The sequence below is a fragment of the Odocoileus virginianus genome, chromosome 13 (genome assembly GCF_023699985.2).
Source record: "Odocoileus virginianus isolate 20LAN1187 ecotype Illinois chromosome 13, Ovbor_1.2, whole genome shotgun sequence".
Lineage (NCBI taxonomy): Eukaryota > Metazoa > Chordata > Mammalia > Artiodactyla > Cervidae > Odocoileus > Odocoileus virginianus.
The window spans coordinates 20,745,370-20,772,664 of NC_069686.1; the positions used below are offsets into that span (position 1 = coordinate 20,745,370).

The 27,295-nt window shown below is 40.0% G+C and overlaps 1 protein-coding gene across 6 annotated transcripts in view; it reads left to right on the plus strand.

Moving 5' to 3' along the window:
• The window catches only part of ABCB11 (ATP binding cassette subfamily B member 11), a 109,527-nt gene that overhangs the window by 77,740 nt on the left and 4,492 nt on the right, over window positions 1-27,295 (plus strand). For all 6 annotated transcript variants that reach the window (XM_070476083.1, XM_070476081.1, XM_070476079.1 and 3 more), the window contains 8 exons: window positions 4,943-5,107; window positions 11,929-12,033; window positions 12,121-12,282; window positions 15,453-15,656; window positions 17,398-17,639; window positions 21,457-21,613; window positions 22,748-22,945; window positions 26,384-26,590. In XM_070476083.1, the coding sequence (XP_070332184.1) occupies window positions 4,943-5,107; window positions 11,929-12,033; window positions 12,121-12,282; window positions 15,453-15,656; window positions 17,398-17,639; window positions 21,457-21,613; window positions 22,748-22,945; window positions 26,384-26,590 (1,440 nt within the window). The remainder of the gene's footprint in view (window positions 1-4,942; window positions 5,108-11,928; window positions 12,034-12,120; window positions 12,283-15,452; window positions 15,657-17,397; window positions 17,640-21,456; window positions 21,614-22,747; window positions 22,946-26,383; window positions 26,591-27,295) is intronic.

Here is a 27,295-nt window from a genome sequence, read left to right on the forward strand (position 1 = left end):
ACCTGACCTGTTGTTTGGGGGATGTTCTATTTTGTGTGGCAAGGCAAAAAGTTTTACTTATATAAAGGCATTATCTCCACCTTGTGGTCTCTTCGCGTTTTGACTCTGAAAGCTTAGAGGAGGAGATGGTTTCAAGTTTGTGCTTCCAAAGTGTAAGTGGGCTGTCTGACCCAACGTTTCATGGTTAGCTGGTGACAGAACTAAGACTATATATAGCCTGTTTTCTCTTGGTCTCCAAGCTATACTCTTGGCTTTCATAAATCAGATCACAGTTATAATGCTAATAAAATTGAGACTAGGATTAGGGGAAAACTGCAGGCTAAAGCTTCCAGTCTCTGATATCTAGGCACCTTTTCAGAGGAACTTAAAGGTAGAATATGTATGAGATTGTGTCAAGGTCAAATATTAAAAACCCATCACTTCATCACAGCTAACTTATAGTAGGGTTTAGGCATTGGTTAGGAGATAGGACAGGGTTTCCCAGGTAGCTCAGTGGTAAAGAATCCACCTGCCAATGCAGGAGATGTGAGTTCAGTCCCTGGGTTGGGAAGATCCCCAGGAGAAGGAAATGACAACCCACTCAAGAATTCTTGCCTGGAAAATCTCATGGACAGAGGAGCCTGGTGGGCAAGGTCCATTGGGTTGCAAAGAGTCGGACACGACTGAGTGGCTGCTCACACACACACATAGGAGATAGGACAGAAGATCTGTAAAAACGACTACTAGTGTTTAATCATTTGGAAGGTACCTGCTTCTTGGTCATATTTACCATTTCCTATCATCATATCTTAAAGTTGTCACCAAGGCAGGAGACCGCCTATGAGTTGGCATGAAGAATTCGATGTAACAAAATATAGAAATCTGGACATGAGATTTAAGTAGGAAGTTATATTTTCACCTGAGCTACACAGGATATGGATGGAAGGAAGCTGGGGAAAGCCCTTTGTTTAGCATTGAATTATCTACCTTGAAAGTGTGATCAGTATTTTTTAAATAAATGTCTTTTTACATTTATGCACCATGAGTGTAAAAGCTTCATTCATTCTTTCATCCAATAAGTATTGATTGCACACCTAACAAGTGCCAGATATTGTCTTAGGGATGCAAAGATGAGCAAGAGCACTGTTCTTCTTCCTTCACTGGAGCTGCTGGCAGGATACTTCTTTAAGTATGATAAATAAGTGAGCACTATGCAACTTACCATTGACACAATAGAGGCAGGAATTGCAGTGAGGAAGCGTATATAAACTTTTATTATTTTGTCTCTCTGTGAGTTACTGGTTTGCTGTGAATTTATTATATCTATGTATATATACTGATCTTTTATATATATATACACATATTTATATTTATTATATTATATTAATTAATATATAATATATTAATTATAGTATTATATATATATACACACACACACATATGGTTTGGGGCTTCCCTGATAGTTCAGCTGGTAAAGAATCCACCTGCAATACAGGAGACCTCAGTTTGATTTGTGGGTTGGGAAGATCTGCTGGAGAAGGGATAGGCTACCCACTCCAGTATTCTTGGGCTTCCCTTGTGGCTCAGCTGGTAAAGAATCCGCCTGCAGTGAGGGAGACCTGGGTTCGATCCCTGGGTTGGGAAGATCCCCTGGAGAAGGGGAAGGCTACCCACTCCAGTCTTCTGGCCTGGAGAATTCCATTGACTGTATAGTCCATGGGGTTGCAAAGAGTCAGACACGACTGAGCGACTTTTGCTTTAATACATATTTTTAGCTTTTTATCTTTTTTTAGTTGAGTTAATTTGTCTTTAGCTTTGCAAAATCCCAGAGGAAAAAAACATTTCTTTACATAATGACTTGCATTTTCTCTTGTTCTTATACTACTTTTAGTTCAGTTCAGTTGCTCAGTCGTGTCCAACTCTTTGCAGCCCCATGGACTGCAGCACGCCAGGCCTCCCTGTCCATCACCAACTCCTGGAGTTTACTCAAACTCATGTCCACTGAGTCAGTGATGCCATCCAACCATCTCATCCTCTGTCACCCCCTTCTCCTCCTGCCTTCAATCTTTCCCAGCATCAGGGTCTTTTCAAATGAGTCAGCTCTTCGCATCCGGTGGCCAAAGTATTGGAGTTTCAGCTTCAACATTAGTCCTTCCAATGACTATTCAGAGTTGATTTCCTTTAGGATTGACTGGTTTGATCTCCTTGCTGTCTGAGGGACTTTCAAGAGTCTTCTCCAACACCACAGTTCGAAAGCATCAATTTTTCAGTGCTTAGCCTTCTTTGTGGCCCAACTCTCACATCCATAAGGGCAAAGGCTACCAGAGTTTTGCCAAGAGAATGCAGTGGTCGTAGCAAACATTCCAAGAAGCTATCAAGTTAGCTTGACACGATTTTATGGATGCTGGAGGGTACATAAGAGCTGTGTCAGAGCTGAAAGACTTTTTACTCAAAGCACAAGCAGGAGCCAGCGCACACATTTCCACTGATCCCCCAGCCTGCCCCCACTTCTCAGCTGATGAGAGAGAAGCAGGCGATTCCAGCCAATGAAGGGGAAGAGGAAACCTGGGCTTGAGAAACCTGGTGTTTTTATAATGGGCAATAAGCCCTTTTCTTAGTATGGAAACCCTACCCCTCTCCTCCAAGGCTATTTGCTTGAGAAAACAGCCTCAACAAAGGTGGTCAGTGCCTCTGTTCACAAGATGTGCAGAAACACGAGAGAGCCACAGAGAACTTTGTCTAGCTCTTCCCTTTTGAGGAGGAGGAGGCAACTGAGCCCCAGAGAGCTGAAGTGCTCCATGATATATTCCACTAGTGGCCACGTGGGGCTCATCCAAGAACCACGTTCTTTCCACATGCCCGTTTCCCTCACGCTTTCACAGGCACCTTTCTTCCTCTCTGCATTGATTTCCTAGAGTCGAGTAAGACATCAGAGATGAAATCATTGAAGGATTTGCTGCATGAGTGAGTAGCAACTATTGAGGGCCGACCAAGAGAGAACCTGAAATGGAGGCATTGACAGATCCAAGCAAGCTCTCCCTCCACCCTATTTGGCTTGCAACTAGAATATGGACACCAGGCTTTTATTTCAATTGAATTGGTAATGAAATCTTTGACTTTGGAAGCAAAAGGATAGTATCTGAAGTTCCTTACTGTTATCTGTTCCTGATGGTCAGCTCCTGAAGGGGCAAATAACTGTGTGTTAATGAAATAGAACACTAACAGTTTTTTATTCAATTTGCTGTAGACATTTTTAGTATATTTTAATAGAAAAAGTAAAAAAAAAAATCAATACAGATCTTTATAAGCCACCTAAAGTCTTTTCTCAAACAAAGTGGACAATAAATTTAGCAAATTATTGAAGAATGGGCCTAACGACCAAGCACTGAAGAATACCATTAACAAGGAAAAATGATGGTAAAAATGATGAAGTTCTGAATATAATTTTTGCCTTCAAGAGTCTAAAAATTTGCTAGCTCTGACACTTTAATGGCAATTAAAGAAATTGGAATGGGGAAATTTTAAAATAATTTGTACTCCTTGTAAAGAACATGCAGAATTTAGAAATCCAAATTGATTACCATTTACTTCTGGGCACTAATTAAAGAAAACCTTCACAGAAATATGCAATTGATAACCATTGTCACCAGTTAATACATTTTAAAAATTATTTTGCATTGTTTAGATCCACTGGCCTGCCTTAGGGCTTGAGGCAGTCACTAGACTTTGACATTTATGAAGGACGTATCTTGAAAATTTCACAAATCCTCGAATATGTAAATACCACTCACCATAGCACAAAGGGTTGCAAAGAGTCGGACACAACTGAAGCAACATAGCACTCAACTTACTCACTATAGCACAAACATGTTTTTAAACTGGGAGTTATTTTTCTTATAGATCCACCTTATTTACTACTCCCCAAGTGTTAATACCTATGCAATTGTGAAAAGAGAACTACCAGCTCACCTTCAGATGAGCAGACACTCTAAAATCAATCCCACCCAAGTCATAGCATGTTGTTTAGTCCCTAAATCATGTCTTGACTCTTCTGTGACCCCATGGACTGTAACAGCCCACCAGGCTCCTCTGTCCATGGGACTAGCCCAGCAAGAATACTGGAGTGGGTTGCCATTCCCTACTCCAGGGGTTCTTCTCAGCCCAGGTGTTGAACCTGTGTCTCCTGGGTCTGTTGCACTGGCAGGCAGATTCTTTACCACTGAGCTACCAGGGACCCCCAAGTCATAGCATGGTGGCAAGCAGTTTAGAACCATCTCTCACAAAATATCGTATCACCCTGTCTTATAGATCTTTGAGGTCATGCATAACCGATCAAACCATGACTCAAATCTGTGAATGCCAAAGGGTCAACTGTGTAATAAAAGAGTATATGTAAGGAAGCTGTGGTACATATACACCATGGAATATTACTCAGCCATTAAAAAGAATTCATTTGAATCAGTTCTAATGAGATGGATGAAACTGGAGCCCATTATACAGAGTGAAGTAAGCCAGAAAGATAAAGACCACTACAGTATACTAACACATATATATGGAATTTAGAAAGATGGTAACGATAACCCTATATGCAAAACAGAAAAAGAGACACAGATGTACAGAACAGACTTTTGGACTCTGTGGGAGAAGGCGAGGGTGGGATGTTTCAAGAGAACAGCATCGAAACATGTATATTATCTAGGATGAAACAGATCACTAGCCCAGGCTGGATGCATGAGACAAGTGCTCGGGCCTGGTGCACTGGGAAGACCCAGAGGGATCGGGTGGAGAGGGAGGTGGGAGGGGGGATCGGGATGGGAAATACATGTAGATACATGGCTGATTCATGTCAATGTATGACAAAACCCACTACAATACTGTAAAGTAATTAGCCTCCAACTAATAAAAAAAAAAAAGAGTATATGTAAACACTTAAATGATTAATGTAACCTCCTCTCCCCTCAAGGACAAGAACATTCCTATGGAAGAAGAAATTGAACCAGCCCCAGTGAGGAGGATTCTGAAACTCAATGCTCGAGAATGGCCCTACATGCTGGTAGGGTCTGTGGGTGCGGCTGTCAATGGGACAGTCACACCCATGTATGCCTTTTTGTTCAGCCAGATTCTTGGGGTAAGCAAGCAGCTGGACCAGCTTTATTCTCCTCCTGCCTTTTGTTTGTCTATCAGTGGATATTGTCACTTTTGCTAGGTTAGTTCCTTGTTGTAAGGTATTGAACTTTTTTTTTTAAGTTTTTTTGTTGTTGTTCTTTTAGTTGTTTTTTCCCCCTCTCATCTCTAAAGAATTAAAAATGTCTCAAGTCTCCATCAAACAGGAGGTGAGAAGACAAAGCTGAGACTCTCATTTGGGCTGGCAGCACACTCTGACAGTCATTGTGTCTGTTAAAAAAAAGAAAAAGACACTATGGCTGCAAACTTAGTGTCAAAGAGGGCAGTTTACCCATATGCAAACCAAGTAAGAATGCAAAGCAAGTTCATTGAATGATATAAAAGGATTTGGGGGGCCATTTCGATCTTGCTGATCAGCTGAGGTACAAAGTTTGATTTGTAATAGCAAGTGTTCATGCATGTTGTATAATACTCTGCTCTTCTGCTCTTCTGTTCATTGCACCATTGAAATGGGAAGTTGGGGAAGAAAACAGGAAAAGGAAGAGAGAAGTAAAATAAGGCATGTATAAAGAATAAGCTTATTTCAGTTTTTCATCTCCTAGGAGTTTTAATATTCTCCATCTGATATTATTGCTATAAAATAATAATTTGATGATAATAATTACAAACATTAATTAGGCCCTGAGAACTTTATATATAATAGTTCACTAAACTTTCCTAATAACCAGCTGTGGTAGGTATTCTTATTGTCCCTATTTGACAAAGGAGCAAACTAAAGTGCTTAGAGGCGTAAGTGGTGGATCTGGGATTCAAATCCAGGCAATGTGACCGCAGAGCTGAGTTCCAATAAAATCTTATCATTGCGAAGTCAGTTCTCAAAATGTTGTCATATTTTCTTAGTTGAAATTCACACACACACGATTCCTATGAGATCAGCAAGGAGGAAAACCTAGAAGCTGGGAGAACTTATGAACTTGTTTAAGGCGACACAGGGTCACAGAAGGTGGTGGGACCAGCCCTAGAACCAGCTTTTCTGAAGCCTAGCCTAAAGGATGTGTAAAAGTCCCACGTTTCAGTTTCCCCCTCTACTTTTCTTTCACTTTTATGGTCTGTCTGGCAGAGATCCTGACCAGAAAATTGCCCCAGCAGGCATGAGTTATATAGAAAGACCAGCAGAGTCCACAAACCGAATCAAATCAATCCTATAGGGAGCACCCCGGCCCTTGCTTCAGTCTTCACACTGCCCCCTTGTGGTAAGTGAGGAAATTATCAAAAAGCTAGGAAATAGGAAACGCAGAGACCAGCTCTGGTAAAGGAAATTTCTGCTTATGCTGAAAACATCTTGATAATTAATTTATATTCCTTAATATCTAGGAAGTACAGTATCCTAAATATAATAGCAATGTCCTTTTATTCACTTAACAGATACTTGTTGATTATCTCCCCTCGACTAGGGACTGGCATGTTAGTGAGGGTGCCTTCCCTAATGGAGTTTCCAGTCTATGAGGAAGACAGATGTTGAAATGAAAAATCCACTCACATTCACAAAATAGTTATTGATCACTTACTGTTTCCCAGGTATTGTTACTGGTATTAAGAGTACAGTGAGGAATAAGAAAACCAGAGCCCTCCCTGCTCTCAGAAAGCTAACATTCTACTAGGGAGAGGCCCTGGAAATGCATTCACTAAGCAGTGATGCAGATGCAGAGGGTGTAGGGGATGGCGCTGAATCTGTTAAGACCCAAGGCCCTAGATGTTTGCTTTTAAATTAAAGCCAGGATTCAGCTCCTTTGCTGATCATCTCTTTTTCTCATGAATGCAGAGTAAGGAATGCGTTCACTCAGCCTCAAACCCTGTATATGCACTGCTTTGGGAAGAGTCCTGGATTACCCACCAGGAGACTTCTTTACTGCCCTGGAGTCACACCATGCTACTTCTTTCGTGATATCTCAGTTTCCTTAACTATAAAAGGAAGGATTGACAAAGAGGCTCTGTAAGATACCTTCCAGCTCCTGTGGGCTATCGAGTGGCCAAGTCAGAAAAAATGTGATGATTCAAATTATAACACCTGCCCTCCAACAGCACCCACTTGGTTACTGATGGTGAGAATATTCTCTGTGGCTCTTCTGGTCACAACCAGAAAATCCTAGCCTAAGCAATTTAAGTTTTAACCTAAGGACCAAAGGATCAGAGTAGCAGGATGAAATCCAAAATCTGTTCATCATTGATGTTCTTACAGGGTTAAGTTTGCTAAGAGAATAAAGCTTTACTATTTTTCTTTGATAAAGAAGGTTGTTTTTGTCTCTTAGCGTAATTATCACAGATTCATCAGTGGGTTCATGATGCTTTCATCTCATAGGGTATAATCATGAGTCAGATAATAGTCTGGTCTTAATTGTGCTATTGTCATTCTGACATTTCTAAAGGGCATGATATTCACATTTGGTATTGAGACCATAGTTTGGAACAAGGACACAGCAAAAAATTGGGCATTAGGAGCCTGGTTGCTAATCTAGTGAAGCCTCAATGTACACGTAAGGCTTACTTTCTCTTGTTCACTTTCACTGGGTCTGCTTGACCTGGAACAGTAGTTTGGATGTAGCACGCTGGGGAAAGGGATTCCCAGATAGCGCTAATGTTAAAGAATCTCCCTACCAATGTAGGAGATGTAAGAGATGTGGGTTTGATCCCTGGGTTGGGAAGATCCCCTGGAGAAGGGCATGGCAACCCACCCCAGTATTCTTGCCTAGAGAATCCCATGGACAGAGGAACCTGGCAGGTTCCATAAGGTCACAAAGGGTCAGACACAACTGAAGCGACTTAGCATGCAGCACACACCCGTGCTGGGGAAAAGCATGAATGTTGGAATCAGCCAGCCTTGGATTTGCTGCGTTCTCTGCTCCATACTGTTTGTGTGTGTTTAGGCAAGTGGCTTCTTTTTGATGAGTCTTAGTTTCTTTATCTGTATTATGGGACAAGAAAATCTACCTCACCGGGCTGTTTTAAGAATTCCAATTTTAAGGAAATCCTCATTTAAATTAAAGTAGATTAAGTAATTCATTTGTATCTAGTAAATAGCAAGAATCTAATGAAATTTCATTTTCTCCCTAAACTCACCTTTACAAGATGGTGTAGATGTGTGCGCAAACTATAGCTGGTCTAAAAACAGAGAAACCTATGGATGGGCAGCCCTTTGGGGTGCATTTCAGTAAGAATGTACAAAGGACTCATGCAGCAGAGTTTAGGGGTAAAGATTACAGATAGATGATGCCCAATCTTGAAATTTAATATTAGACAAACATTCTTCTTTTTAATACTGAGAAGATGGGTATTAACCCAGAACCAACAGGGTTGTGCCCAGAAAAAAAAAACCATTGCACTGGAATCTGGAAAATAGGCATTTCCTTCAGAGTGCCTTGAAGAATTATGGATGGAGGTTCGTAACATTGTACAGGAGGTAGTGATCAAGACTATCCCCAAGATAAAGAAATGCAAAAAGACAAAATTGTTATCTGAGGAGACCTTACAAATAGCTGAGAAAAGAAAAGAAGTGAAAGGCAAAGGAGTAAAGGAAAGATATATCCATCTGAATGCAGAGTTCCAAAGAATAGCAAGGAGAGATAAGAAAGTCTTCCTCAGTGATCAATGAAAAGAAATAGAGGAAAACAACAGAATGGGAAAGACTAGAGATCTCTTCAAGAAAATTAGAGATACCAAGGGAACATTTCATGTAAAGATGGGCACAATAAAGGGCAGAAATGGTATGGACCTAACAGAAGCAGAAGATATTAAGAAGAGGTGGCAGGAATACACAGAAGAACTATACAAAAAAGGTCTTCATGACCCAGATAACCACGATGGTGTGATTACTCACCAAGAGTCAGACATCCTAGAATGTGAAGTCAAGTGGGTCTTAGGAATCATCACTACAAAGCTAGTGGAGGTGATGAAATTCCAGTTGAGCTATTTCAAATCTTAAAAGATGATGCTGTGAAAATACTGCACTCAATATGCCAGCAAATTTGGAAAACTCAGCAGTGGCCACAGGACTGGAAAAGGTCAGTTTTCAGTCCAATTCCAAAGAGTGTTCAAGCTACCACATAATGGCACTCATCTCACATGCTAGCAAAGTTATGCTCAAAATTCTGCAAGCCAGGCTACAACAGAACCGTGAACTTCCAGATGTTCAAGTTGGATTTAGAAAAGGCAGAGAAACCAAAAATCAAATTGCCAACATCCGTTGGATCATCAGAAAAGCAGGAGAGTTCCAGAAAAGCATCTATTTCTGCTTTGTTAACGATGCCAAAGCCTTTGACTGTGTGGATCACAACAAACTGTGGAAAATTCTTACAGAGATGGGAATACCAGACCACCTGACCTGCCTTCTGAGAAATCTGTATGCAGGTCAAGAAGGAACAGTTAGAAATGGATATGGAACAGCAGACTGGTTCCAAATTAGGAAAGGAGTATGTCAAGGCTGTATGTTGTCACCCTGCTTATTTAACTTAATATGCAAAGTAAATCATGTGAAATGTTGGACTGGATGAAGCACAAGCTGGAATCCAGATTGCCAGGAGAAGTGTCAGTAACCTCAGATATGCAGATCACACCACCCTTATGGCAGAAAGCAAAGAGGAACTAAAGAGCCTCTTGATGAAAGTGAAAGAGGAGAGTGAAAAGCTGGCTTAAAACTCAACATTCAAGAATCTAAAATCATGGCATCTGGTCCCATCACTTCATGGCAAATAGATGGGGAAACGATGTAAACAGTGAGAGACTTTATTTTTGGGGGCTCCAAAATTACTGCAGATGGTGACTACAGCCATGAAATTAAAAGACACTTGCTCCTTGGAAGTAAAGTTATGACCAACCTAGATAGCATATTAAAAAGCAGAGACATTACTTTGCCCACAAAGGTCCATCTAGTCAAAGCTATGGTTTTTCCAGTAGTTATGTATGGATATGAGAGTTGGACTATAAAGAAGGCTGAGTGCTGAAGAGTTGATGCTTTTGAACTGTGGTGCTGGAGAAGACTCTTGAGAGTCTCTTGGACAGCAAGGAGATCCAACCAGTCCATCCTAAAGGAGATCAGTCCTAAATATTCTTTGAAAGGACTGATGCTGCAGCTGAAACTCCAATACTTTGGCCACCAGATGCAAACGGCTGACTCATTTGAAAAGACCCTGATGCTGGGAAAGATTGAAGGTGGGAGGAGATGGTGACGACAAAGGATGAGATGGTTGGGTGGCATCACTGACTCAATGGACATGAGTTTGAGCAAACTCCAGGAGTTGGTGATGGTCAGGGAAGCCTGGCGTGCTGCAGTCCATGTGGTTGCAAAGAGTCAGACACGACTGAGCTACTGAACAGAACAGAACAGAGCAATGACCACCAGCTAAACGAGCCTAGACAGAGGACTTGAGCTCGTGGGCTTTAGTTTCCCATGTGTAAAATAAAAGTTAAACTGGTTAATCTGTAGTGCTATAGTCCATGATTACAATAGAGAACCATATGGAGGAATGAGAATTATGGCATCACAGTTTGGGGTTTGGGGGGATTTTTATAATTTTTTTTTTAAAACCAAACTTAAATATAAGTCCTTTTATTTATAAACTGTAAAATTAACTTACATGAGTTATTCCATACTGGGATGAATGACTATGACATCTTCTGAACCCACTTCATTCATTAGGAATGAATATATCTTTTATTACTAAGAGCTATAAAGGCCCCAGAAACTCTGTCCTGAAAACAATACACCTCATTAATTTAGAACACCTCCTCCCACTTCAAAATTTGTGATGATTTCAATGGGTTACTTCTGTTTTACAAAAAAGGACTTGTTAATAGAGAAGTAAACATTGCTTTCAGGAGATTTGTTTGGCATACAGCAGTCATTCGAATATTTATTGAATAAATGGTTTCTTTTGAGCAACTGCTTGCTGACGTTGTTGTAATTATTCAAACTAATGCAGAGCAATCAATAGAGATTTATTGTGCGGTTCTCTAATGAATAGTCTTTCTGAACTCTCGCAGCTCCGTCACATAGTCTGAATTAAGAAGGTTTTGTTGTACCTAAAACCTACTGTAAGGTGATGTTATTAAGAGTATGCAGCTGTTCTTTACATTTTCTTGTTGCAACAGCTTGGGCTGTTGTCAGTTACTTGAACACGTTCCTCTAAGTTTGCCACTTATTATAGCCTGAAAAAAAAACCCACTCATAATTTCCATAGTTTTATTTGAGGGGAATGTTTTCAACTTCTGATGATTTAGAAGCAGCAACTTCAGCCTCTGATGGATGAAGACTTTTCTGTCCTAAGCCAGTCCCAGTCAATGCCTTGATAGCTAGTTGCTTTTGTGTATATGCCAGCTGCTTTTTTAATGATGCCATTATTTGTGTGTATATATATATATATATATATATACTATAAAACTAATACTAGGAGAGAATAATATTCTTAGATTCTCAAGTAACTTCCCCACTTCTTTCCTTTTCCCCTTACCTTATTATGTAAAGAATTTGAAGCATCTCATCATATTTTTCATCTGTATCAAAGAAAAGTCAATAAAATTGCCTACAGCAGGCAAAGAAGCAAGGTAAAAATTCTTTAAATCGTAACTACTGGTTTCCATTCACCAGCCTTCCTTCTTCACAGATAAAGTACACATATTCGTAGTTAACTTTGGTTTAATACTAGTATGTTTATAGTGAACTTGTTTTTAACCCAATGCCTAAGATAAATTCCTTTTAAACATATTTGAATTTATTTCTTTTGCTGTTGTTTGTAATAATAAAGTGACCTCCTTGCTTACTGTCTTGCAAAGACTTTTTCAATTCCTGATAAAGAAGAACAAAGATCACAGATCCATGGTGTGTGCCTGCTCTTTGTAGCAGTAGGCTGTCTCTCTCTTTGCACTCAGTTTCTGCAGGTAAGGAATTTTATTTTTCAGTAAGCAATTTAGCTATTTTCTGCCATTTCAAGTTAAAATATCACTAAAGATTCCTTTATGTTTTAGGGATATGCTTTTGCCAAATCCGGGGAACTTCTGACAAAAAGGCTACGTAAATTGGGTTTCAGAGCAATGTTAGGGCAAGACATCGGCTGGTTCGATGACCTCAGAAATAGCCCCGGAGCCCTGACAACACGGCTTGCTACAGATGCTTCCCAAGTTCAAGGGGTAAGCCATGGGGGAAACCAGGGATGCAGCAACTGAAGTAGACTTTCTTTCCTTTGCGTATTCTGATAATTACACACGTTGTTGTTCAGTCACTCAGTCATGTCTGAACTCGTTGTGACCCCATGGGCAGCAGCACACCAGACTTCCCTGTCCTTCACCATCTCCCAGACCTTGCTCAAACTCATGTCCATTGAGTTGGTAATGCCATTCAACCATCTCGTCCTCTGTGGTCCCCTTCTCCTCCCACCTTCAGTCTTTCCCAGCATAGGGTCTTTTCTAATGAGTCAGCTGTTTGGATCAAATGGCCAAAGTATTGGAGTTTCAGCTTCAGCATCAGTCCTTCCAATGAATATTCAGGATTGATTTCCCTTAGGATTGACTGGTTTGATCTTCTTGCAGTCCAAGGGACTCTTAAGAGTATTCTTCAACACCAGAGTTCAAAAGCATCAGTTCTTTGGTGCTCAGCCTTCTATATAGTCCAACTCTCACATTCATATATGACTACTGGAAAAACCATAGCTTTGACTATATGAACCTTTGCTGGCAAAGTAATGTCTCTGTTTTTTTAATACACTGTCTAGATTTGTCATAGCTTTTCTTCCAAGGAGCAAGCGTCTTTTAATTTCATGACTGTAGTCACCATCTGCAGTGATTTTGGAGCCCAAGAAAATAAAGTCTGTCACTGTTTCCATCATTTCCCCATCTATTTGCCATGAAGTGATGGGACTGGATGCCATGATTTTAGTTTTTTGAATGTTGAGTTTTAAGACAGCTTTTTCACTCTCCTCTTTCACTTTCATCAAGAGGTTCTTTTAGAATTACGTAGGTATTTCCTATGAAATGGGAACTCATGGGACTAGGGTATCCCAGAGCCACATTTTCTCTCATTTCCAAAGCTGACAAACAGCAGTGAAAGCAAACTGTCTCCTCGGCAGTGCCGAGAATCAGTGTTACAGTATGAATCAAAATCTGTCGGGTTTCGGATTTCCTGCAAGTTTAGTAATTGGGAACTTTTCCAAGTCTCCTTTCTCAGATTATTATTCCATGGGACTTAATAGCGTCCTCCAGGGGGCATGTGGATGAAAGCCTTCTTCCACAGGTGTCCGGGGTTATAAATTAGTCTTAGGAAAAGAGAAGTTGTTCTGAGCAGCCCAGGAAACCAAGGGAAAGATGGAAATGATTGCTATCTAGAATCTTGACACATTCCAAAGTCTGTGTATCTGAATAATAGAGACTAAGCTGTGGTTTCTAAACCCCAGAATCTGTTGCTTTGTTCAGGACACTTACCCATATGTACAAGGTGAGGCTACACCCTTATAAAATCAAGCATTTGGATTAAAGTGATGAGAGCTCAGCTTGCCTCCCAACACATCTACTCACTTTCCGTGATAAAAAGGCAAAGAGGAGAAAAAGTCATGGTTTGTCTGTGAGGCTCTTCCTGGAAGAAAAATCTTGCTGGATTCCTGGTGCCTTATTGTATGTATATCTCAACTCCTACCAGTTCAACCAACGATATGGACTATGACATGGAGAATTTCAAAGGAATATAGAATCCTTTTACTGCGAGGAAAGTCCCTGTAAATTTTTCACATTGATCATTCTAGGCTTTTTCTCTGGGGCTTCCCTGTGGCTCAGACAATAAAGAATCTGCCTGAAATGCAGGAGACCCAGGTTTGATCCCTGGGTCAGGAAGATTCCCTGGAGAAGGGGATGGTTACCCACTGCAGTATTCTCGCTTGGAAATTTCCATGGACAGAGGAGACTGGCAGGCTACAGTCCATGGGATTGCAAAGAGTTGGACATGACTGAACGACTAACACATGTTTACATAGGTTTTTTTCTGTGGAAATGTGTTTCTCACAGTCTTTGGGTTGCACTCTGCATATTATTTTGTAATCTTTCTTTTTTTCTGTCAAGAAACCTGATGTGAGCATATTTTTGCCCTTATATATTCTTCTATGATATATTTTTAATGACTATATAGTTCATTATTTTTATATATCGCAATTTCTTAAAGAATTTCCCATTTAGGTCTCCTCCTTGTAAGTAATTTATATCATTTTACATCAGGCTTGGCATATTCTTGATTATTTTTTGGTTCTTAAAATATAATCATTGGATCAAAATGTATAATCATTTTGAAAGGTTTTAATATGCATTATCTTGCTGCTTAAAGAGTTTATACCAATTTTACTTTTATCATCTGAGTTTTCTAGTGTCTAGTTCACCTTATTCTTGACGTTAGACTAAATAAATAAGCCATAAGCTCATTTTTACTGTTTTTGCAACCTTCAATCTTCAAGGAGTTTTATAGGTTATTCATTATCACTAGAATTAATCTCTCACTGACTGCTCTAGCTCTGAAATCCATGAAATGAGATTAGTCAATAGATGAGCTCCCAAGAAGCTGTGAATAAGATGTAATACTTTTATTAATCTAGGGTTCAAATGCTCTACGGGGGTCTCATTATGTAGAAGAGTCTCCCTTTTTTAAATACAGAACTACTATATGATCAGTGATTTCATTCCTAGTTATATAAACCCTAAAGAATTGAAAGCAGGGACACAAACAAATACTTGTATACCCATGTTCATGTCACCATTGTTCATTATGGCCAAAAGCTGAAAGCAACTCAAGTGTTTATCAACATCAATGAATAAACAAAATATGGTATATACTCACTATGGAATATTGTTCAGCTTTAAAATAAATAAAATTCTGATACCTGCTTTAACATGGATGAACCTTGGAAACATTATGCTTAGTGAAATCAGCTAGACATAGAGGGATAAATGTTGTATGGTTTCACTTGTATGTGGTACCTTGAACTGACAAAGTCACAAAGACAGAAAATAGAATAGAGGTTAGCAGGAGCTGGGGAGAGGGAGGAAGGGGTGTTAATATTGATTGGGTATAGAGTTTTTGTTAGGGATGATGAAAAAGCTTTGGGAATAAATATGGTGATGGTTGCATGGCATTGTGAAGGTATTTAATACCACTGGCTTATACTTTTAGAAACGGCTAACATGATAAACATTATGTTTTATATATATATTGTATATTATGATTTTATCATAATAATTTAAGCTATCTTTTTGCTATAAAACAACCTTCTCATGATGTTTAGTCAGAGACTGCATATCTGAGATTGATTGCATTTGGCTTGCAGGCTACCGGCTCTCAGATCGGGATGATGGTAAATGCCTTCACTAACATCGCTGTGGCCATGATCATTGCCTTCCTCTTTAGCTGGAAGCTAAGCCTGGTCATCGTGTGCTTCTTCCCTTTCTTGGCTTTATCGGGAGCCATACAGACCAGAATGTTGATGGGATTTGCCACTCATGACAAGGAGTCTCTGGAGATTGCGGGACAGGTAATCTCCCACACCCACTTTTCAGGCTGCTTATGGCTGAGTGGCTATCAAACTGCTAAGAAGGAGTAGTGCAAACAAGCCTAAGAAAGCTGTCAGCCTGCAATCATTCATGGTTACAAACTTCCCATTAGCCTTTTTCATATATGCCTCTGATGCTGAGGTTGAGCAGATGTGGAGAAATAATGGGGCAAACACAGAGGTCACATGTTCAGTTTACTCCTAGACAGTTATCTTTTTCACATCCCAATTTGGCATAGTATCCTCCTTTGCAGGAGTGGATAGTTACATTTATTGTCTGTTCTTTTTTTTTCTTCTTTTTTTAGCTTAATGGTTTCTCCAGGTCATACTACCAACATAGAAAGGAATTAACCATCTTTTTGGCACACACTTTTAACTTTCACACTTCAATGTCTGCTAGATTTGTGGCAAATATCTTTCCCAAAGAGAACCATGAGATACATACAGTTTAGATCTTGAAGACATTTAGGCTGCAGCTATGCACTTTTAAGACTGTTCTAATTAAATCTGGTTATCAGAGATAAGTGAAGAGATGATGGCATAGACGTTTATCAGGGACAATAAATCATCCACACACACATATATACACCCTCCCCTTTTAATAAATTTACTATCAACTAAGGTTTGTCTCTTTGAAGAGTAAAAGTTAACATAGCCAAGTAGGCAGAAGCCAAAAGGATTTTGTATGCCAATGGTAGAAAGTAGCCCACTTTTGTACCTTTTTTAGGATAGGACCCTAATTCAGAAATAGTAATTATTTACCCTAGAGTAGGGATTGAAACAAATACAAATTCATAGTATAGACTAAAAAATAAGCTTTATACTTAATTTTTCTTATATAATATTTTGTCAGAATAATTTTTAAGAAATAGAATCTAGTATTTTTAATTTATATTATGAAAAAAATCTTCTGTCTCGGACACATCTAAAGAACATCTAAACATCTCGGACACATCTAAACGTTTTGGACGTTTCAAATGAATTCATAAAGAGAGCCTTCTGTACCAATTTTCTCCCTCTCCTCTCTTCCTCAACAATTAGAGGCAATGAAGCCATGTTCAATTCAGTTCAGTTCAGTCACTCAGTCATGTCTGACTCTTTGCGACCCGTGAACCGCAGCATGCCAGGCCTCCTTATCCATCACCAACTGCTGCAGTCTACCCAAACCCATGTCCATTGAGTCGGTGATGCCATCCAACCATCTCACCCTCTGTCATCCCCTTCTGCTCTCAATCTTTCGCAGCATCAGGGTCTTTTCAAATGAATCAGCTCTTCGCATCAGATGGCCAAGTGTTGGAGTTTCTGCTTCAACATCAGTCCTTCCAATGAACACCCAGGACTGATCTGCTTTAGGATGGACTGATTGGATCTCCTTGCAGTCCAAGGGACTCTCAAGAGTCTTCTCCAGCACCACAGTTCAAAAGCATCAATTCTTCAGTACTCAGCTTTCTTTATAGTCCAACTCTCACATCCATACATGACTACTGGAAAAACCATAGCCTTGACTATACGGACCCATGTTAGTAGTGAGTAGAACTTGAACTGATAGGACGTCTCAGGGTCTAGTCAAGTTGATTTCCAGCAACTTCTTTGTGTTCCCAGAAGATGTGATATGTATCGCCTTCTGCCATTTGCACTAGATCTAATCCATGTAACCACTGAAAATGTCATGAAAGTAGTTACCTCTGCTCTTTTATTTCTAATGCTCTTTTTCCTTCTTCAGATTACAAACGAAGCCCTCAGTAATATCCGTACTGTGGCTGGGATTGGAAAGGAGAGGCAGTTTATAGAAGCGTTTGAGGCAGAACTGAAGAAGCCATACAAGACAGCCCTCCGAAAAGCGAATATTTACGGACTCTGCTTTGGTTTTTCCCAGTGCATCGTGTTTGTTGCTAATTCTGCTTCCTACAGATATGGAGGTTACTTAATTCCCAATGAAGGGCTCCATTTCAGTTATGTGTTCAGGTGAGGAATATCTGGCTAAAATCATAAAAGATCAACATTCTAGGGAAGAATAGTCTGGTCTGATTTGTTAGTGGCTGCCATTTAAAGCTTCCCAAACTTGGCATCTTAAACAGCTGAAATTTATCATTCCTTAAAGATTCTGTTGGTTTTCAGGGTTGCAGATAGTTCTGGACTGCGCTGATTCAGTTATGCTTCCGAGTGGCCTTCTGTCTCCATGTGGCCTGTTAGCAGCCTGTTTTCTTTGTTTTGTGCTCTTGGAATTACAAGTTCAACAGGAAATTGCCAGCCCCAACGTGCACATGCTTGCCAAGTCTCTGCATGCCTCACATTTTCTAATATCTCTTTAGCCAAAGAAAGTCATATACGACAAAGCCCAGATTCAAAGAAAAGAGGAATGTAACCGATCTTTTGATGAGAGGATCTGATAAATGTTTCTGCTTTATGCCCACACTGCTATCACACAGCACTGACACTGGATGGATGCCCTGAAGTTCAGTTTATACTGACACTATTTACCTGGAGGTAGCATTGTATCCTCTCACAGGTTAAGGACTCAGTCCTACAGGACTGCCTCTCCCTCAATCCTCCATACCAGTGCAAGTCTAGGTCATCACCTGTGCTTCTCACCAACCAGCCAGAGACTCAAGGTCCCCATGACATTGTCTTCAGCTTTGATTTATATGCTAAAGTGTTTCATAGAACTCAGAGGAACATTTTACTTCCTCGAGAAGGAAATGGCAACCCCCTCCAGTATTCTTGCCTGGAGAATCCCATGAACGGTGGAGCCTGGTGGGCTACCGTCCACAGGGTCGCAAAGAGTCGGATACAACTGAGCGACTTCACTTTCACTTTACCAGTTCATTGGGCTTCCCAGGTGGTGTAGTTATAAAGAATCTGCCTGCCAATGCAGGAAGATGCAAGAGATGTGGGTTCAATACCTAGGTGGGAAGATCCACTGGAGGAGGAAATGGCACCCAACTCCAGTTGGGAGTTGCCTGGAAAATTCCATGGACAGAGGAGTCTGGCAGGCTACAGCTCACAGGGCCACAAAGAGTTGGACATGACTGAGCGCATACAGCATAGCACAGCTCAGAACCAGCCAGATGGGAGAGACCCAGAGGCTGTGCTGTGTGGGAAGGGCTTGGAGCTTTCCTGCTCTCTCCAGGAATGCCACTCTCCCCAAATCTCCACATGTTCTCCAAACCAGGGGCTCTATGAACTCTGTCATTGGGATTTTTATGGAGGCTCCATCTTGTGAGACCTGATTAATTAAATCATTGACCATCAATCAAAGTCAATATCCAGCCTCTTCCTTTCCCTGAGGTCTGAGAAGCGACTGAAGTTCCATCTCTCTAATCACATGGTTGACTCTCCTGGCAACCAGGCCCCATCCTTAGGTTGTGTGTGCACGCTTAGTCGCTCAGTCATGTCTGACTCTTTGGGACCCCATGGGCTGTATCCTGTCACATGCCTCTGTCCATGGAATTTACATGGAAAGAACACTGGAATGTATTGCCATTTCCTACTCCAGGGGATTTTCCCAACCCAGGGATCGAACCTGAATCTCTTGCCCACATCTTTTGCACCTCCTGCATTGGCAGGTGGATTCTTTTCCACTGTGCCACCTGGGAAGCCCCTCCTTAGGTTATCCAGACTTTTTAGAAAAGCCAGTTCCTTAACATAACACAAAACACATTGATCCTCTCAAAATTTGGGAAAATCCACAGTTTTAGGAGCTCCAAGCCAGAAACTGACAGAAGACCAAATATGTATTTCTTACTATAAGTCCCAATATCACAGAGGAGTAAAAAGTCATATTGCACAGGGATGTATCGAGTTCAGTTCAGTTCAGTTCAGTTACTCAGTCATGTCTGACTCTTTGTGACCCCATGAACCACAGCACGCCAGGCCTCCCTGTCCATCACCAACTCCTGGAGCCCACCCAAACCCATGTCCATCGAGTTGATGATGCCATCCAACCATTTCATTCTCTGTCATCCCCTTCTCCTGCCCTCAATCTTTCCCAGCATCAGGGTCTTTTTCAAATGACTCAGCTCTTCGCATCAGGTGACCAAAGTGTTGGAGTTTCAGCTTCAACATCAGTCCTTCCAATGAACAATCAGGACTGATTTCCTTTAGGATGGACTGGTTGGATCTCCTTGCAGTCCAAGGGACTCTCAAGGGTCTTCTCCAACACCACAGTTCAAAAGCATTAATTCTTTGGTGCTCAACTTTCTTTATAGTCCAACTCTTACATTCATACATGACCGCTGGAAAAACCATAGCCTTGACTAGGTGGACCTTTGTTGACAAAGTAACGTCTCTGCTTTGTAATATGCTGTCTAGGTTGGTCATAACTTTCCTTCCAAGGAGTAAGCGTAATAAGATTAATTAAGCATTTTCACAATCTACCATATTGGTTAATGCTGAGAAAACCTAGAAGTCTAAAATAAGATGGTTCATAGATCTACTTTATTTGAACGCTACTTCTTGCTTAAGAAGGCAAGTCTCCAGCTGACTCTTCCTAGGTGGAGATAGCAAAGACCCAGTCAGAGGAATCATGTTCCTTTCTTATAGCTCTTCTATAAGCTCTTCTAAGAAGATTAGCTTTGAGTCCAGTTTCTCACATTTCCAGAGCTTGAGGGTGTCAGGGTACCAAGGAACTGGGTGTACATGCATATGAGTGTGGTGTGATGGGGTGGAGGACCTTGGAAAGATGAGGGGGAGATGGTCTGAGAAAACCCTGGAGAACATTAGGAAAATCAGCCCTAGTTAAAGTCTGTTTTCAAGTCATGAACCAGTTCTGTCCTCTTGCCTTCTATCTTCTCCTAGAAATAAAGGAAAATTTTTCTTCTGCCCCACAACACCCCCTACCCGCTAGAAAGTCTCTTTTCTAAATTTTTGCATATTTAGAGCTACTAACCCCAAATTGGAAATCACAAACTGTTGACTTATTTAGTTTAGATAAGATTTTTGAAGAATTATTTGCCAACATGTAAAAATCAGAGATTATAGAAAACTCCCGATTTCTGGCTTCTCTTTAAAAACTGAAAGATGACCTTCCATCACTTCCTGTTTTATTCCAGGTGCTTGTCATTGCTTTAAGCTTTAGACTGGGATCCTGGAAATGTTTGGGTTTGCAGGTCTGCCCTAAAACCATTTCTGCTTATAAACTCAGCAGTAAAACATACAAAGAATTGGGCACAACTGAGCGACTAAGCAGCTCAGCACAAGCACACACAATGTGCATAAGCTGGGATGAGTAGAAGGATTCAGGCGATCACATCTTTCTCATGCAGTCTGAAGCATGAATTACATGCCTGCTTGGTACAGAATTGATGCTTATATCACCAATCATTGTCTTTCACACACTGATCATAAATTCATAGAATGTTCACATTGTATTGGATTGACCATAAAGTTCATTTGGGTTTTTCCATAACAACTTTGAAGAAGTTCCAATGAACTTTTTCACCAGCCCCAATAAAAAAGTCCAAAGCAATCTGGTGATCTTTCAACCACTCTCTTTATTTCCCCAAGAACTCCTTTTCTCAATTTTTTTTTAAAGGCTGCTCTACTTGAAGCTGGGTTTGGAGGTTTGAACCCCATTTGTGCCATCCTCACCTCGCCCTTTCTTGTTAGAACACAACTTAAACAGTGTTCATCTCCCCAACTTCCCATTCCCAGATAAGTCTAAAGAGACCTGTTCAAGGCTGCTCAGTCCTTTCCAAGACTAGGCCCCCCCGAACTCTGGCCTCTTAGGCCACCACACCAACCACAGTGCGCCCTTCCTAGCTGGGTGTCTGTCTGATTGCAGAGTGATCTCTTCAGTTGTCCTGAGTGCGACAGCTCTTGGGAGAGCCTCCTCTTACACACCAAGTTATGCCAAAGCTAAAATCTCAGCTGCTCGCTTTTTCCAACTGCTGGACCGACGACCCGCAATCAAGGTCTACAGCAGTGCAGGTGAAAGATGGGTAAGTACTGGAGGTGGGGGTAAGGAGTGCAGTGTGTGTCTCCTGAACAGCCATTGGGGCTGGTTATTTAAGACCACTTAGCTTCGAAATTCTGCAGTATATGGGTGCATTCATATGCACTTAGAATGAGCAGATAGTAGATTTATCAATGTAAAGGAATGAAGTATATTAGCATCAAAATTATTCATAAAGCTGACATTTGAATAAGGCAATTCTATCCAGTGAATACTTGTTTATAATACACAGTTACTATAAAACACACTTAGTTCCAGAATGAATGAAGCTATAAGTCTTTGAGACTTGTGCAATCACCATGATTTTACTGATGTTCTGCTATGGAATGTAGAAAAACCAGTTTCTCCTGTCCAGTAGTACTGACTTATTTCATGTTTATCTGGGTTCCACAAGCCTTCATGTGGACACTCAGAAAATCCATTTGATCTCAATGAAATATCAATTTTTCTAATTAATAGTCCCTATAGGTGTCTTTTTAGATCTTCCTTACTTGATTTTTAATATTCCAATATGTTCAAGAGAGCAAAACAACCTAAACCGCGATAAAGTTAACTAAATTCAGAAATCTTAAAATTGGTCAAATGCCCAATTTCTCCTTCAGCTCAGTAAAAGGCAAGTCTCTGTGTGGTTTATTAAATGTCTATCCATTTCTAGAGATCACATGTCAGATAGAACAACTGGAGGTTTTCACCTTTGCAATTCAGGGTTCAAGTAACTTTCTGTGGAGGTCATTTCAAGTGTTAAGTTATTATTTTAAATCTTTGGGGGAACAGAACTGTAGGAGTTTGCATAGTTACTGGCTTCTGTAATGTAATCATCTCTTCTCTTCCATGCAGAATGTCAAAGACTTACAAGGAAATCCCTTTAGGTTAGAGTGGGGAATATTTGATCTCCTGATCAAATATCTTTAAATTTAATGCCCCATCCTCCCTTTATTCTACATCTGTTAAAGTAGGGAATAGAATGCTGTTTCATTAAGTTGCTGTCCTTATACTTTGCATTTTGGCAGTTTGGTGTTGAAGGTATCTTAAGAAAGGATTTAAAACTCAGACTTAGGTGCATTGTCAACAGTCTAGATTCTAGTAGGAGAATATATAATTCTGATCTTTCCATTTACAGGACAACTTCCGGGGACAGATTGACTTTGTTGACTGTAAATTTACATATCCTTCCCGACCAGATGTACAAGTTCTGAATGGTCTTTCAGTGTCTGTTGGTCCAGGGAAAACCCTGGCATTTGTTGGGAGCAGTGGATGTGGTAAAAGCACCAGCATTCAGCTGTTGGAACGTTTCTATGACCCTGACCAAGGGAAGGTGGTAAGCAATGCAAATGCATTTGAGAATTTAGCTTTCTGCAGAGAATCTCTACCTTCTAAAAGGGGGTCTTCAAGGTTGTGCCTTACCAGACTCATTCTGAAGTGCTTGCCTTGGGCAGTATTCTCCAGGTCCGGTCATTTGCTGCTTGACCTGATTCTACCTCACAATTTCTAATGTTAGATTCATTCTTCCCAGTTCCAGATGGTCTCCTGACCAGATAGGCAAAGAAAACTGCAAAGCTGGAGATGAGTGCACTTAATAGAAGCATTCACTTACCTGTAAATGGGGCAGAAAGTGCAGACTAATCAGGAAACTAATGACTGGGAACAGAAAAAGTGGGGGTGATGAGAAACATAATGATAAATGAGTAAGAAATGGAATTTAATATGAAAAATCTGAGACAATCCTGGTTCAAGAAGCTAAAGTCTAAATATTAAAGGGTCTCAAATTGGTAGTCATGTGCCTTAAATCTTTGGTAAAGATATTTGAAAAATTGGTGGCTTGCTTTGTTGCTTATTTTCCACAGAATTTCTTTCTCTTCTTTTCTTTTTCCTTTCCATCTTTCCAAATAATATATGCAGAGGATTACAAAGTAAAATAAGAAATATTTGTAAAAAACACAGCAAAACAAAACAAAATCAACCTTTATTCCACCATTTCCACCCCATCCCCCTTTTTCTGCTCAAAGGCAACTATTTTTAATCACTTGATGTTTTTAGATCTCCCAACAATTACCTCAGTGTCCCTAAATAATATGCACGTGTTGCTATTTCATGATTTAACAAATTTAGACTCTCTGTTGATTTATTCACAAGAGATGGAAATTAAGCTTACCCTCCTCCTTTCCCCTCCTTTGACCACCTCCTCCAAATATGGTTATATTACTTTTAAAAGCTCCTGTTTTTGTAAAGTTAATTAATACAGTTCTGTTGCTTTTCCATCACCTGTAGATAACATCTCTTGAATTCTCATTTTCTAAGATGAGATTAGCAATTCTACCTCTATTTTTACTTCTTCCTCCCTGCCCTCTTTTTTGCCACTCAATCCCTAATAGCTACACTTTTATTTTATCAAGAATATAAAATGCTTGCTTTTTATTTTACTATTTACTGTCTTTCATGCTTTTCCTCTAGGCTGATTCTAAAAGTTGAAAATATATTAACTTTTATTATGGCTATGGAAATATTGTTCATCACATAGCTAAGTAGTGAGGTACATTAGCATCACAGTTTCCTTTCTTGCTTTTCTGAAAGAATTTCTTTTTTTCTTGTATTCTCTGCCTTTATAAAATCTTTAGGTTCTTCCCATGTTCTATACTGACACTTACTCTGAGGAACCTGGTTCTTTCCTTTCTTTCTGCCACAACCTGGACTAATTACATCCTATATATGTTAAACAATTGTCAATCTATGAGTTTCCCACAGTATCTTTTGGATTAGATCCATTATTTCCTAGTTCATGTGTTTTCCTCTTTAGCTTCCCCTCTTATTTTGTTGGAGTGCATCTGTAAGTAGTTTTCTAAGAAATGATTCAGAGGTGTGGGTCTGATTTAATCCACATAGTTTGAAAAAAGACTTTTTGATATCCCTAAATAATGTAATTGTCTTTGCAATGAGGATAGATAGCATGATGAGAAGAAATGCTGAGGGAAATTTGAAAGAGGTAACTAAAGTCTCCTTTGCATAAAGCAAAACAGGGAAACAAGCAAACCAATGATGGTAAAATCCAGGAAATTATGAAAATAAGGAGTAACAGTTGATTATCTGAAGATTATAATCACTTCTCTTATTAATTTTAGGTATAGGGATTTTATTTGTTTGAAATTATTTGGTGGTTGATGACTCTAGAAAGTACATGGCACTGGGGGTCTGATCTCTGCAAAGGAGAGGATCCAATTTAACCAAATGTCAGATCTTTCATGACCATCACCTGGGTAGACTGTGAACTACATGACATGCAGGAATTCGAATCCTTCATGTTCAACTTCTTTAATATTAACATGTATATTAAGCATATTTCTCTGAATGTACTCAGTGAATGTTCTTGCCACAGGTAGAAAGCAATGCCCATGAGAAAAATGTTTCCTTGCATTTTATAGACACAATTTATTTTATTATATCATTGTAAAATGTTATTACAGACATATTTCAATTAGAAAAATAACACCTTTAATGCAATTTTAAAAAATCCTCTTTGCTTTTAAGGAAGCTAACAAATGCAGGCATTCAACGTTTTTAGCGTTTAATTGGGTGCCTGTGATGTGCCCAGATTAGTTCCTGTGGGAAATTCTAAGGAGCATGAAGCATGTCTTCTGTCTTCTGGGAGCTTGCAATACTCACACATAGACAACAATTAGCAAACAGTTCCAGTACTTAATTATTAGTGCTTTGCAGTGTATAAGTACTATGGAAAATGTATAAAGGAAGGGGAGCAAGGGTTAATTGTTGAGGAATGCCATATACTTTTTCTAGTAGTGTTTGTGTTTTATGCTGCCAAAAAATTATCTAAAATATTGTATATTCATACCACTTAATGTAATCTTTTTCTGAAATCATGGGGCTAAATACTTTATAGTAGTATGTTAGACATACTGTCCTTTTACTGTTCTAGGTCTTTTAAGTGAAAGGGCTCAAATGGTAGATGTTTGAATTCCTGTACTCAACTGCCTAAATAAATCATGTTGTTGTCATTGATGTTCAGTCACTAGGTTGTGTCCTACTCTTTGCAACCACATGAACTGCAGCTCACCAGGCCTCCCTGCCCCTCATTATCTCCTGGAGTTTGCCCAAGTTCATGTCCATTGAGTCCATGATGCTATTCAATCATTAAAATATATCATGAGTTCCTAGAAAATAGAGACTTTTTTTCCTATGTCATACCAAAGACTACCTAGCATGGTGCCTTTGTAGCAGATTATTCTGTATATGTCTGTTGGTTGACCAAGTGAATAAATGTACTCCTTTCTTACTTACTTCTTCATTATCTTTAATCATTCAGAGGTTAGTATCATTGAAATCAACAGGTTTGATTCTTATATTGTCCAATAGCTTTACATAGGAAACCCCACTTCATAACCCATGGAGTCTCAAAATTGAGCAATTATGTGTACTTGGAGAGGATGTGCTACACCAGAAGATAAGGGAAGTTTTTGTATTTTAAACTAGGTCTGTCTTGAGTGCCTTTCTTGTTTAATACCACCTGCAGAGCTAGAGTTTGGGAAGCAAACAAACAAAACCACGTCTGATCACAACTTTGACACTGCTTCTGGCAGACACCACCTCCAGAGGTCAAAGGCAGCATAATTTATTTCCAAGAATCCTGAGTTTGTTGTCTCTTGAGCAAAGCATGCATCTTGCATAACATTAACTCTAGGATATGAACTTTCCTCACTGCTGGAATTCTAAAATTCAGTGCCCTGGTTGTCACCTCTGTTGGCAGATGATAGATGGGCATGACAGCAAAAATGTAAACGTCCAGTTCCTCCGCTCAAACATTGGAATCGTTTCCCAGGAACCCGTGTTGTTTGCCTGTAGCATAATGGACAACATCAAGTATGGAGACAACACCAAAGAAATCCCCATGGAAAAGGTTATAGAAGCTGCGAAGCAGGCTCAGCTGCATGACTTTGTCATGTCCCTCCCAGAGGTAGGTACCCAGTCTGAGTCATTCCTGATGGGAGACAGGGAGGGAGAGAGGTAGAATGACCAGAAAGGCATTATGACTGTGGCTCAAGGAGAAGGTCAAAGGCACCACATCTTATTCCCCAGTGCCCTGGGATTGTCTCAGCCTTTTATGCAAAATAAATGTCCTTCATCAACATAATATTTAGGGCTTTATAAAATTTTTTTTGATGTGGACCATTTTTAAAGTCTTCATTGAATTTGTTACAATATTGCCTCTGTTGTTTGAGTTCTGGTTGTTTGACCTTGACCGAACCCACAATCTCTGTATTGGAAAGTGAAGTCTTAACACTGAATTGCCAGGAAAGTCCCTAGTCTTTAGTTTTGAACAGTATTATATTATCCAATGCAAGGTATGTTATAGAACTTGTTGTACAAAAAGTAATACCACATTGAGCAGCAGCTTACGTGTGTGTGCTCAGTCACTTGGTTGTGTCCAGCTCTTTGCGACTCCATGGACTGTAGACTTCCAGGCTCTGTTCATGGGATTCTTCAGGCAAGAATACTGGAGTGGGTGGCTGTTCCCTTCTCCAGGGGATCTTTCTCACCCAGGGATCAAACCCAGATCTCCTGCATTGCAGGAAGATTGTTTACAGTCTGAACCACTAGGGAAGCCCTGAGTATCAGCTTAGCATAATGAAAAAAAAAAATCCTGAGATTTGGAGCAGAC